At 36.6% G+C, this 13,411-nt stretch overlaps 2 protein-coding genes across 2 annotated transcripts in view; both read right to left on the bottom strand.

Annotated features, from left to right (window-relative positions):
• The window catches only part of LOC126490646 (40S ribosomal protein S7-like), a 5,665-nt gene extending 4,182 nt beyond the window's left edge, over positions 1 to 1,483 (bottom strand). The window contains exon 1 of the mRNA XM_050125715.1: positions 1,273 to 1,483. Within this exon, the coding sequence (XP_049981672.1) occupies positions 1,273 to 1,483 (211 nt within the window). The remainder of the gene's footprint in view (positions 1 to 1,272) is intronic.
• A 7,652-nt stretch (positions 1,484 to 9,135) lies between these two features.
• On the bottom strand, positions 9,136 to 10,074 carry LOC126490636 (olfactory receptor 145-like). The gene is given in 1 exon segment (XM_050125707.1): positions 9,136 to 10,074. A coding segment is annotated over 1 exon segment (939 nt).
• Positions 10,075 to 13,411: the final 3,337 nt, after the last annotated feature.

The raw sequence follows: 13,411 nt of genomic DNA, 5'->3' as shown, positions 1-13,411 counted from the left end.
CCTGAGTTATTGTAGTCAGTGTTGGCAATGTTGGATTCCTTGGGTTGTGATTTTCCTTCTATTACTTTCTGTAGGGCTGGATTTGTGGCTACATATTGTTTAAATTTGTTCTTATCCTGGAATGTCTTGTTTTCTCCATTGATAATGAACATTGGCTTGGCTGGGTATAAAAGTTTGGGTTTGCATCCATGGTCTCTTAGTTTTTGAAGTACCCCTATCCAGGACCTTCTGGCTTTCATGGTTTCCATAGAGAAGTCAGGTGTAAGTCTGATCGGTTTACCTTTATAAGTTACTTGGCCATTTTCCTTTGCAGCTCTTAATATTCTTTCTTTAAACTGTATATTTTGTGTTTTGATTATTATATAGTGAGGGGATGTTTTTCTTTGATCCAGTCTGTTTGGTGTTCTGTATGCTTCTTGAATATTCAAAGGAATATCTTCTTTATGTTGGGAAAGTTTTCTTCCATAATTTTGTTAAAAATATTTTCTGGGCCTTTGAGCTGTGATTCTTCTCCTTCTTCTATTCCTATTATTCTTAGGTTTGGTCTTTTTATTGTGTCCCATATTTTCTGAATGTTTTGTGATGAGAATTTTTTGGCTCTGCTCTTTTCTTTGATCAGTGCATTTATTTTCTCTATGTTGTCCTCAGAATCTGAGATTCTTTCTTCTATCTCTTGTATTCTATTGTTTATGCTTGTTTCTGTAGGCTCTGCTCATTGACCTTGATTTTCCATAGCCGGCTGGTCCTCAGTTTGTGTTTTCTTCCTTGCTTCCATTTCAGTTTTCAATTTTTGAACTGTTTCCATTACCTGTTTGATCATTTTTTCTTGGTTTCCTAGGTTCTCATATACGTATTTACTCATTTCTTCAAACTTTTTGTTATACTTCTCATCCATTTCTATAAGGGTGTCTTTTACATGTTGTTTAAGGGACTCTATTGCTTTCATAAAGTCAATTTTTTCCACTTCTGTGTTAGGGTGTTCAAGTCCTTCTGTTATAAGATCATTGGGTTCTGATGTTTTCATGTTGTTTTTCAGATTACTGGGTGAATATTTACCTTGGCGCCTGCCCATCTCCTCCTATTGATGCTATCTAATCCGTCTTTTAAAACCAGATCAGGTTTCTCTGCTGGCCAGAGGCTCCTCTTACAAAATGCCCTTGCTCTGTTTCCTGGCTCCTGCCTGGGGCCAAGATCCCTCTCACCCCTCAGAAGGGTCTTCAGGAACAGGAACAGGCTCCCCGTTTGCCAGGGACCTCGACAACCAAAGCCTACCTTTTTGATTTGATTTAATTGTCGTGAGGCAATCTGCTCTCAGTGTTGTGCACTGGTCCCTGCCACCTCTGTCATCTGCTGCCGCACCAGTCCCTGCAGGTCCCGTCTGCCGCCTTGCCTGGTTCGGTCGTCTGCTGCCATGCCTGCGTCGGTCCTCAACCGTGCTACTAAAGTCTGTGACAAATTCAGTGGCCTTGCCAAAGGTTTGCATATATAGAATTCTTAGACAAAGAGTCAGTGAGGACTTCCCTGGCTTTAGATGATTCCCATGTTGTTGTTCTTCAGGTCCCCAAAGCTCTCAGTTCATCATTGCACAGCAGCAGCAACTGCTCCACAGGACAGGAAATCACTGCTGCCAGCTCCCCTTCAAAGTCCTGAAATGCCATTTTCAAGAATAATTTTCTGGAAACTAATGATTTGTATTTGGTTCTGCATCATCTCTGTTTTGCTTCAACTTTCACAATCTACCTCCCAAACAATGCTCAGTGTTTATCTCAAAAAAGAAGCACAGGTACGCCAAAGACCTACTAGGTAGCTCAGAGGTGTTGTAAGGGAAAAAACAACAATAAGTACAAACCAAGAAAACATAAGAAGCACACCTCTTTCCTTGGGGAACTCACAAGTCATCATCCTGTCTCTTCTTCTCTACTCTTACAGAGGGGCAAGAACACGTAGTTCTGATGGACTTTAAGGTATATAACCCAGCCCAGAGGGGCAAAAAATGTTATTTTCTGTTGTCACTATGCTTGGCTGTTTGATAAGGGGAATTAATTGTGGAATCTAGAAGCCAGGGCTCTCATTCTTCTGGAATCTGATAAGCCATGAGTTATGGATCATAATTTCTGGTTGTGTTTTTTCCCAGATGTCCTCTCTCACTCGGAGTTTGGAAAATAGCATCTACTGATGTCACAAGAACCACCTAGTAATGACCTAAGAGGTTTCTATGAATTTTCAATCTTGGAGATCTGAGTGAAAATTGGATGGCTTGTGATTTCCAGCCATTTTCCTCAGAGATCAAGCTTTGACACTATGGTGCTTACAAATTAGTTCAACAGTGATGATGTAGGCTTATTGCAGATATACATTATTGTCCTCTTTTATGTTATTATTTGAAAAGTTTATACACATACATAATGTGTATTTATCAAATTCATTCTGGTTCATTTCCCTATAATTTTTCCCTCATCATCCTGACACTCTGCCCTCTCAATTTCATCTGTTCTTTTCTCATACTGCTTTTTGAACCTACTAAGTTCACTCAACATTACCAGTATCTATGCATGTAGGGATGTCTATGTGAGTTTAGGTGGCCCCTCAGGTGACATATCCTTGAAGAAAAATTACTAGGTTTATACCAGTAACCATCTACCAACAGTTCCTCAGTTATAGGTGAAACTTCATGACCATATCCTCCCTCCACGCTTGGATTTTGGTGGGCTTGATCTTAGCATATTTGCATATTGTTCCAACCACAGAAAATGCATTTGAGCAGTGAACATGTTAAATCCTGAAAAAATAATATCACCTCTGATTCTTCCAGTCTTCCCATTCCCATTTCCATTAAGATCTCTGAATACTGAGAGAAATGTGGAGGTTCCATGTAGGACTGAGAACTCACAGTCCCTTATCTACCTGTTGACCAGTCTTGGACATCTGTGTTAATTGCCATCTCCTGCCAAAAAAAAAAAAAAAAAAAAAAAAAAAAAAAAAAAACAATAGTTTCTGTGTGATTATTCAGGTCTGGGTGGCTGGGAAACAAAAGCACAGTCTCTGTCTACAAACGGCACCCAAACACTTAGCAAGAATTTCCACATAAATTCTGAGAAAATTTTTTAAAAATGGATTCTAGACAGACAAAAGAACACATCAACCATGGCTTCTTGATTGTAGCTTTGTTTCTGGTGAGCTCTATCTCTTAGAGACAAACAGAGGTGTGGCTCCTTTAGGAGAGGTTTCCTGACTCAGCATTAGCAATAAAAACTGTACCGTTCATTTAGCTCATTTAGAGACCCTGTCAACAAACCCTTTGTATGAGCAACTTGACATCATGCTTCTTGGTGGTGGCATGGACCTAGAAACTCCACAGTATTCTGGTAAAAAACGTGGCTCTTTCCAGTACTTCTGCCATGAAACTAGATTCTCATGAAGCTAACTAGTGGGGTGGATATAGTTACCAAAGTCACGACTTTAATCCTAGCCATATCTTTCAGCAAATTAAAGACTTCTGTGGTCAGAAAAAGAGAGATATGCAGTAAAGACAAATTCAGATGGAAAAAAATTCTAAAGAGTTTATAGTGTGTTTAAAAATACACATAGGTTTGGGAGAAAAGAAGAAGGATAGAAACAGTCCTTTAAAAAAAAAAAAGAAAGTGGGTGGGTGTGGTAACACACATCTTTAATCAAAGAACTTCGGAGGCAAAGGCAGGCCGATCTCTGTGATTTCAAGGAAAGCTTGGTCTACAAAGTGAGTTCCAAGGCAGTCAAAGATACAAAGAGAAACCTGTCTCAAAAAAATAAAAAAAATTAAATTAAAAATAAAAGAAAGAACAAAAAATTAAAGACACATAAAGATGGAAAATACATAGAAAATCTGGATACTGTGTTTTATTATTTTGTCTTTGAATTGATTGACTTCTGACTCCCATAGCAGAATATTCTATTTAAGATATAAAGAAAAACAAAACCAAATGCTCAAATGAATCTGAAATATTCCCGAATCTCCAAAATTATTAAAGGACCAAAAATTCCTTGGGGAAAACTTGAGATGTTCTCTTCAGGATCAACATTCCTTGAGGTCCCATGGTGATAAGGACTTGATGATTCATTAGAATATGTTCCATATAAAATATTAAGAACTTATTTTTTGTTGATTTAAATTTGAATTTTTTTTTAAATTCATTTCTCTCCTCCTGTCCATGCACATTACTTTCCAGCACTGAGAATGGTAGGCAGTAGAGTGAAGCTTCTAGCTAGGCACCATCTGTTTGTCTCCAAGTTCAATGACATAAGTGGTGTCAGCAACAAGACCTTATTCTTTGTTTGTTGGAGGAGAGCAATAATAATAGCCTATCAATGGCCTGTAATGTCTGGGGAAAAGTCTCTGAGACCCTTTTGGTCAACAAGTTAACATCATATAACCCCTTCATGGCATTGGAGGTTTTAGTTGGTAGCACAAAAGTATCTAGTTGAAGTATTGTCTCCCCCAATATTTGGTGACATCTTCGTATTAGGAAGTTTCTAGAGTAAAAGTGCTCCACACAACTTTCAAAATGCCTTCAGTGTTATCTTGCCTCTTTACTTGAAGTTATCCCCCATAAACTCAGGCTCTTACAAACTTTTTTGTTAGTTTTCTCATATTCTATGAGAAAGTCTCATATGTGTCTTTGCATGTGTGTGTGTACCTATATATAGTACTTTGATGATATCAATGCCCATTCCTTCTCTAGCATTCTTATAGCCCATCTACTTCATCCTCCTCTCAAATTAACATCCTTTTCTTATCACTCATTTAGTCATATCAGTGCTGTTTCTGTCATCATTGATATAAAACCATTCACTGGAGTATGGGCATTCTAACAATGTTACTTCCCTAAAAATACTGGCTCTCCCTATCCTAGCACTTGTTAGGTGATATAGGAACATGAATTATGAAGAAAAGGCTCATGAACCCATACCACTATCTCAGAAACTATTGAGTATTGATAGCTGCTAGTATTAAGAGAGTTACTTTTCTTTGATGATATGACCTCTGTCAAGTTAGTAATATTCAAGTTGTTGACCCCAAACCCATGAATATATATCCAACATATATACAGCTAGATGAATAGTTTAAAAACAAGTAAAAGCCAAGTGATGGTGGTGTATGCCTTTAATCTAAGCCCTTGGGAGGCAGAGGGAATTGGATTTCTGTGCATTCAAGGCCAGCCTGACCTACAAGGGCTGGTTCTAGGACAGCTAGTGCTATTAAACACAGAAACTCTGTCTCAAAAGACAAAAACAAAGGCAAAAAAATCAAAAATAGGTCATGAAATCAGGATAGGATAGGAAGATTAGAAATGAATTGGGATAAGGGAGAAGTTAGGCAAATATGATCAAAGTACATTGTATGATATACTCAAAAATTTATTAAAATGTCATACTAGGAAAGAGCCTGTTGTCATAATTGTTCAGTCTGAGTGACTTAAGCAGAGAAGTCAACCTAATAAATACACAAATAACCATAAAAATAAATGCTCATTTAAACAAACTAAACTTCATGAAAATTTGGAGCTAAAATCCTTGGGCATAAAATGCTAGTAACTTCTTAATGATTTCTTAATGTAAGTCCTACCTCATCAAAATAATATTTGTGGTAGTTAGGTGAATGGGCTCTGCAGCACAATGCATTCATTTTACCCGTGATCAAATCTCAGATCTACCTTTTTGTGTCTGAGTTTCCTCCTTGTAAAATAGAAGCAATAGCAGTAGCATCATGGATTTAGGCGAGCTTTTTAAAATCTCTTAAAATGTATCTAGTGTACAATAACTCAATAGGTAGTAACTACTATTATTTTAGCATAATAATGGTAAATATAAATGCATTTTATTTATCCAATATAATTTGAATGTGTTGTTACATGTAATAATTTCCATATGATTTTTATATGTGTCAATAATGTAGGTGAAAATATAAAAAGGTTACACAAATATTTTAAATGGAACTACTAGCAAAGTAACTAGAAAAATTATTGAAATTTTGACAAGTCACGTCTTATCTATGTTAACCCCTATGTAAAAAATAAATTCATCAAATAAAAATATGCATATGCAAAATTATTACACAAGATTGGGAAAGAAATCACACTGAAATAAGAATGCAAATCATGGATTGTCTTGGGGGAAAAGATATGCAAAAGAAAGAAGTAGGTGATCTTGGCATTAAGTAAATAAATAGACAGAGTATGGTCTTTCACTGATATAGGCAATGAATACCATGCTGAATACAATGACTATGTGGATACCTACAAAGAATGGTTGCATATAATAGACATTATATAGAAGAAAGAAAGGGGATACTGTATAAAACTTGGGGCACTGTAGAAGCATGAAAAGAGTGAAAAATAAAACATAGGTAATGAAAACAACAAATAAAAAATCAAAGGGGAACAGCAGGCAAGTGGAAACAGACATAAAAGAATCAAACCTAAATTGAGCAGTTAGTGAGACTCTGCATGGTTCCTTTCTCACCAGGTTCAATTCTTATTCCTGAGGCTATAAATGAGGATTCAGCATGGATACCAAAACCTATATTATCAGAAGATATCAGTTCAAATAAATAATAAATTGGCAAGGATATGAAAATGCTAAGTGCTCAGAATTGATCAGTAGGCTGAATACATTGAAAATGAAAACTTAGAATGTCACAAGAATGAGATCACAAAACTCTTCACCCAGGAAAATATGAGGCATGATATTTCAGTCACCAGGCTATTCTGACTTTCTGCTGCTCATCAAAATTCTTGCCTGGAGTAGACACAAATAATCCATGATAGGTCACCATCTTGAAGTGTTTTTAGCTGATCAGTGTGATGGTAATTAACAGTGTGCTATGAGCAGAGTTTTCTTTTTCTTTTTCTTTAATCTGTTAGAACACAGTCCTCAAATGTCATCTTAAAAAAAAAAAAAACTTCTCAGGGAGTCTAGAATTTGTTCTCTCTCCCTAATGGTCTTTATATTTTTTTCTCATAGTCATAGCCCCTCAACTTGTTTTACAGGTGAACAATATATGTCATTCTATATTGTGATGCCCTTTAAATATGTACAATTATTTTTATTAGTTTAAATACATATACATGCAAGTTCTTTTGCTTAGCCTCTTCCATAGCAATTACCCATTTCCCACAACAATTTTTCCTCCTCATCAAGATTGTTCCTGCCTCTAACACTCTGTTCAGCATTTCTCTTTGCTTAGATGTTCTAAAGACAACTCCACAATCAGGTCACCAACAGCAGCCTCCTCTGAAAGATCCCTTCCTGCCAGCCAAACCAAGATAAAAAAGCTACTATGAGCACAATTACATTTGTTCAAGACATGTTGTAGCATTTGTCTGATATAAACTTACAGACACAGAAAAGATTTATTTAATTACCTGAATAATCTACAGGCTTTTGAGATTACAAGCACCTTTATCTTTCTACATAACTGTATTCTTAATATTTGACCAAAGTCTAGATATCCTGGCATCTAAAACAGAAAACATGCTCAGTTTTTTTTTTTCTGCTGCGATAACCTCTATTATTGTATAAGACTAAGGTTATTAAAGAAAATTAAATAACTGCTAATAAATTAAGATTATATCATTATTTGAAGAATAGCCAGACTTCCTCTATCCAGTATTAGTTTTTAATGGGTCTGGGATCACTCAGCGATTTAGCCGTTATTACCAAATATAAATTTATTTCTAACAAAGAAGAGGCTTTTATTATGACACTGGTTGGCCAGACCTATAACTGGGATTCAGGATTCCCACAAAGTAATACAATAAAGGCAAAAAAAAGCATAAGGTTTCTCTCCATTTATTTGTAAACCTGCATCCTCCAATCAAAAGGTAGCATTCTATTTATGTATACACACACATCTTTGCCTAAGTGTAATAATCACAAGCTTTTAGCAAACAAATGTCTTGCAGGTATCCTTATCCTCTTGTACAAGCGGCTTGTTTTACAGAAGCAGAAGCAGCATTTAACATTGGGGCCATTATGATAAACAACAAATTCATTTACATAGTAAAACTGGCCCTAAATATTTCATCTGTCCTTGGGCCAGTGGAAATTTCAGGTAAAAGGCAAATTCATTCCATAGATCTCTTAAGTATATTAACTTAAAATTAAAATATTAGGATAGTCATCACACAGTAAACTTGTTTAGTCAAATTCTTCCCATTGAAAACAGAGCATGTCTTTATAATCACCTCAAGTCCATGAATGGAAAACCTAATATAGGTTCCCTTTACACTGAATGACCAAAATCACTATTTCATTTTCAGTCTCTGACCACTGGAATCACCATAGGCTCATTGCCTCTGCTTTATAGACTGATTTAAGATTGTAGAGAGAACAGAGTGAAAAGTGCATTTCCCCCCATACCTGATCCTATGGAAAACAAAGGAACCTTTCCAGTGAAATCTCCTACTAATCTTCCCCAAAGATTATTAACTGAATCAGTGAGTCACTGTTGCTAAGACTACTGATACCAGTACTTTAGAGGCACAACCACATAATGCAACTTCTAGATGAACCCTAGCCACATTAGTGCTTAGGATGTAAATACATTAGAAGAACAGTTGCCTAGCACTGTTGATGATATTGATACAATCCCCCAAACACGCACTGCAAATTAAGAAAATAAATGTGTACTTTAAAAATTTTTTTTGACCTTTTCATTTCTGAGTATAATATCATTCAGTATTTTGTCCTTAAATCCTTGTGATTTCTAGGGCTATAGTATACCATGTTAGCAGATGGCAGAACACATGTTTTGTGCAGTTTCAATACTGAAAATAGATACATAAGATTCGGGGGCTCTCCCCTAAATGATGGTGGATTAATCATCCATCACTGACTTTTCTTCTGAAATTTCCTCAATAGCTAACTTAATCTTGCATAAAGTTAAATCATTTTGATTTTACAAATTTTCCACCATACCTTTTGGGATATGTATGTTATTTTAGTTGCTGTCACGGTTTTTACAACACTGAGGGTCAAATGAATGACCACACACATGTAAACAAATGTTCTATCAATTAGATGACCCTAGGCAGTCTTCTCCCTGGCTGTAAACCTCATGTGTCTGAAGATTTACCTCCGTAACAATACAGATTCTACTTAGGCAAACATACTTTTCTTTAAAGTTTTTTTCAGTGCAATGTGGACATCTTTATTTCTTATACTATAGATAAAAGGATTCAGCATTGGGCCCACAATGGTATAAAAAATGGTAGATACTTTATCCTCATCCCCAGACACACTAGAAGGCTTAAGATACATGAAAGCTAGAGCTCCAAAGAAAAAAGAAACAGCTACTACATGGGAGCCACAGGTACTGAAGGCTTTTGACCTACCCTCTGCAGAATGGATGCCAAGGATGTTGGAAAGGATCAAGGTTTAAGAAATAAAGATAGTCAGGCTGGGCACTGTTACATTGACACCCACAACAATGTAAATGACCAGCTCATTGATGTAGGTACTTGTGCAGGAGAGCTTCAGGAGAGGAGGTAAGTCACACATGTAGTGATTGATGATGTCACCACAAAATGTCAGATTGAGCATGCAAACTATGTGGGCCATTGCACCCACAAACCCCATCACATTCACACCCACCATCATTAAGTGACAGATCTGATTGGACATGGTGACCGGATAGAGCAAGGGCTTACAGATTGCAGCGTATCTGTCATAGGCCATGGCTGTCAAAATATAGCATTCATCTATAACAAAGAAAGCAAAGAAAAAGAGCTGAGTCATGCACTCTGCATGGGAGATGATGTTCTGCTTTACAAAACTCACCAGCATTTTGGGGACTATGACAGAGGAGTAGCAGAGATCTGTGAAAGAAAGGTTGAAGAGAAAGTAGTACATGGGGGTGTGCAGGTGAGGGTTCAAAAGATACAAAACAATCAAGCCCAGGTTCCCCACAATGGAGACCACATAGATTCCCAAGAAAAGAAAGAAGAGAGGCAGCTGGAGCTCTGGCTGCTGTGTCAAACCCAGCAGGATAAACTCCTTCACTGAAGAGTCGTTTCCTGAGGCCATTCCTTGAGTCATAGCTAGGAGAAGAGTAAAAAGAGTAAATTAGAATGAGATCCCAGCCTCTCCAAACTACCCCATTAAAATGAGACTTAGAACAAAAATCAAATAATAAATTCAAGTTCACACTTCTCTGTGATTTTGATTTCTACATTTTATGTGAGCTCATGTACAGAAATAAACTTAAATGTATGAAATGCCATATCTCTGAGAATAATTTTCAGGGCACTAATGACTATTTTTGGTTTTACATCATCTATGTTCGGCTTCTACCTTTGATCATCTACCTCCCCATTCAGGCTCAGTGGTCATCTCAAAAGAGAAGGTACAAGGCACATCAAAGACCAACTGGATTGCTCTGAGATGATTTGAGGAAAACATAAGACAAACAAATTCCAAAAGAAGCATTCAATTTGACTCTTACCTCTGTCCTTGAAGAACTCACAAGTAACCTTGCTATCACTTCACTCCTCTCACAGAGGGACAAATATAAGTAGCACTGATGGACTGTAAGGGGTATAATCCAGAGGGAAGAAAAGTTCTTTTCTGTTATCACTAGGTTTGGCTGTTTGATGATAAAGATATTAATTTTGAACTGGAGAAGCCAGAGATCTCATTCATCTGGATTCTAAGAAGCCATGAATCATGGATCATGATTTCTTGCTTGGCTTTGCCCAGATGTCCTCTCTCAGGCAGAGGTTGCATGTAGCATCTACTGATGTGATGTCACAAGGGCCACAAGATAATGACCCAAGAGGTTTCTGTGAGCTTTCAGTCTTAGGGAGCTGAGTAAAATTGGAAGGCTTAAGATTGCCAGCTATTTTCCTCAGAGATCAGCCTTTGCCACGATGGTGCTTACAGACTAGTCCAACAGCAATGACATTAGTTTATAGGAGGTATACACTATTGTTTTCTTTTGATGTTTTGTTTGAAAATTTTATACACATACATAATGTGTTTTGATCACATTAATCCTAATCCTTTTGTTACAATTCTTCCAATCAATATCCCAATAGTCTTCCTTCTCAACTTCACCTATTTTTTCTCTTATAGTTGTTTTTTAACCCACTGTGTCCCCTCAACACTACCAGTATGTATATGTATATAAGGATGTCTGTGTGAGTTTAAGTGAACTCTCAAGTAGCAGATCCTTGAAGAAAAATTACTAGGTTTATAATAGTAACCATCTACCAACAATTCCCCAGTTATAGGTGGAACTTCATAACCATATCCTCCTTCAATGCTTGGATTTTGGTGGGCTTGATCTTAGCATATTTGCATATTGTTCCTACCACAGAGAATGCATTTGAGCAGTGAACATATTGAATACTGAAAACATCCTCTCTGGCTCTTTCAGTCTTTCCTTTCCCACTTCCATAATGACCCATGAGTCTTGAGAGAATATGGAGCTTCTATATAGGATTAAGCATTCACAGTCCCTTATTGTCTACCTGATAACTAGTTTTGGATGTCTGTGTTAGCTACCATCTACTGTCAAAAGAAGCACCTCTAATGAAGGTTGACAGATGCTTTAATCAATGGGTATAACATATAGTGGAAATTCATTAGAGTTCAGTTTAATACTATATTCATAGCAGAGAAGTAGTCACAGGTACTTCTCTAAGACCTATGATTGATCTATTCTTGGGCCCCAAGTACCATGCTAAGAATGAATACTGGTTGTGGAGCAAGCCAAAATCCAATCCCAAAATATTTGTTTACTCCAACAAAACTTATGGAAATATTACACAAGTGTGTATGTCCTCCCAAGTCAGTCTTAGGATTCACACCTGGGTAAAATGATTATTACATTTCTCCTTTGATAGCATGTGTAGACTATAAAAGCCGGACAATATCAGGTTGACCTCCCAACTTCCTACACAAAACATGATCTACTTTCAAATAATGTTGCATTCTTCTTTCTCTTTAGTGACAAAGAACAGTTGAGAGACAGCTATGGGAGAATGATTAGTTTCTCAGCAGACTTTGGATCTTGTTGAGGGAAAATATTTGCCTGTGATGACTTCATATAATGCAAGTTAAATTATCATGCCTTCTATTCAGGTCTCTGTGTTTGAATTAGTGGATCAGAGTTTGACATTGTGTATTGTGTTGTATGATCAAGTCCATTGCTTTCCTTTTTGAAAGTACCAAAGAACAAAAAAGAGAGTGCAAAACAGTTCATAAGTCAATATATATTTTTTTTAAAAGCTAGAAAGCACAAGAGCCAGTTTTAGTTTGACACAACCTTTATTTCTCCAAGATGTGATTGAACTATATAGTGTCTTCTGAACTAGGGTCTAATCATCAAGTGTGGGAATACTCAAGAGCAGTCTCAATACCCCATAATATTAGAAGATCTATGGAGACACAGTTGGCTAGGAACTTGTTTCTAGGCTTTTATTTGATACCCTGTGGTGTCTAGGAGAAACAGTGTCTCTGCATGAAAAGGTACATCAATTTAAACTCTTTCTAGACATGAAAATATTTTAGGAATCTTGTGCAATAATAGTTTACACATGACTTTCTCAAAGGTCTTTAGTGTTTGTTACCCCTTCTAAAACTCAGTCCTCTGTCTGCCCTTCGATCTCCTGCCTGAACCATTCTTTCATCACAGCATGCATCTATGCTCCATTGTTAGATGCATTATTTTCCTGCCAGTCTGGAAACTCTCCATTAGAAAAGCATGAAAACCTGTCCCATGTACTATGGATTCTCCATACCTTCCTTCACCAGATGAAACCTTATCTTCTTGTTTATAATGTCTGCCTTCATACATATCACATATGTTTTGTTATCTAAGTCCATAGATCAAAGATATATGGATGCTTTTTTCAGGGCTAATATTGAAGCAATTAAATCTGACATGTGCATGGGAACTTTATAAATATATGTAGAATAATGAATCCCTCCCATGTTCTCTAGGAATACATACTGAATACTAAACAGAAGTTTTGTCCTAGAGACAAAATGTTTATATAGTGCCAATGGTTATCCTTATTGACAAGAATGAGGACAAGGTGACATCCTTAAGGCATGTAGAGCCATGGAAACCTCCTAGGGAGCATCATAGTGAACTCCAGACAACAGTTACTAAGCTCAGAAAGAAAGAAAAAAAAAACATATATCTTCCATTCCAGAATGTCATCCTGGTTTTCTGAAAATATAGAGAATATACAGTTTATTTTGTCACACACCTAAAGCATAGATTCAAATCAAAGGGAAAAATGTAACAAGGCATTATAAAGTTTAAAATGTTAAAATCCAGATTTTCTTTCTTTTGGGATGTCATTAGGAGACATTAAAATGTTTTATTCTTTTTTTTTAAATATAATTTTTTTATTGAAAAAAAAAG

The sequence above is a fragment of the Alexandromys fortis genome, unplaced genomic scaffold (assembly GCF_014885135.2).
Source record: "Alexandromys fortis isolate MF-2015 unplaced genomic scaffold, M_Fortis_MF-2015_v1.1 scaffold_253, whole genome shotgun sequence".
In the NCBI taxonomy this organism is placed as follows: domain Eukaryota; kingdom Metazoa; phylum Chordata; class Mammalia; order Rodentia; family Cricetidae; genus Alexandromys; species Alexandromys fortis.
The sequence above is the reverse complement of the archived record's forward strand: the minus strand, read 5'-3'. Positions and strand labels throughout refer to the sequence as shown.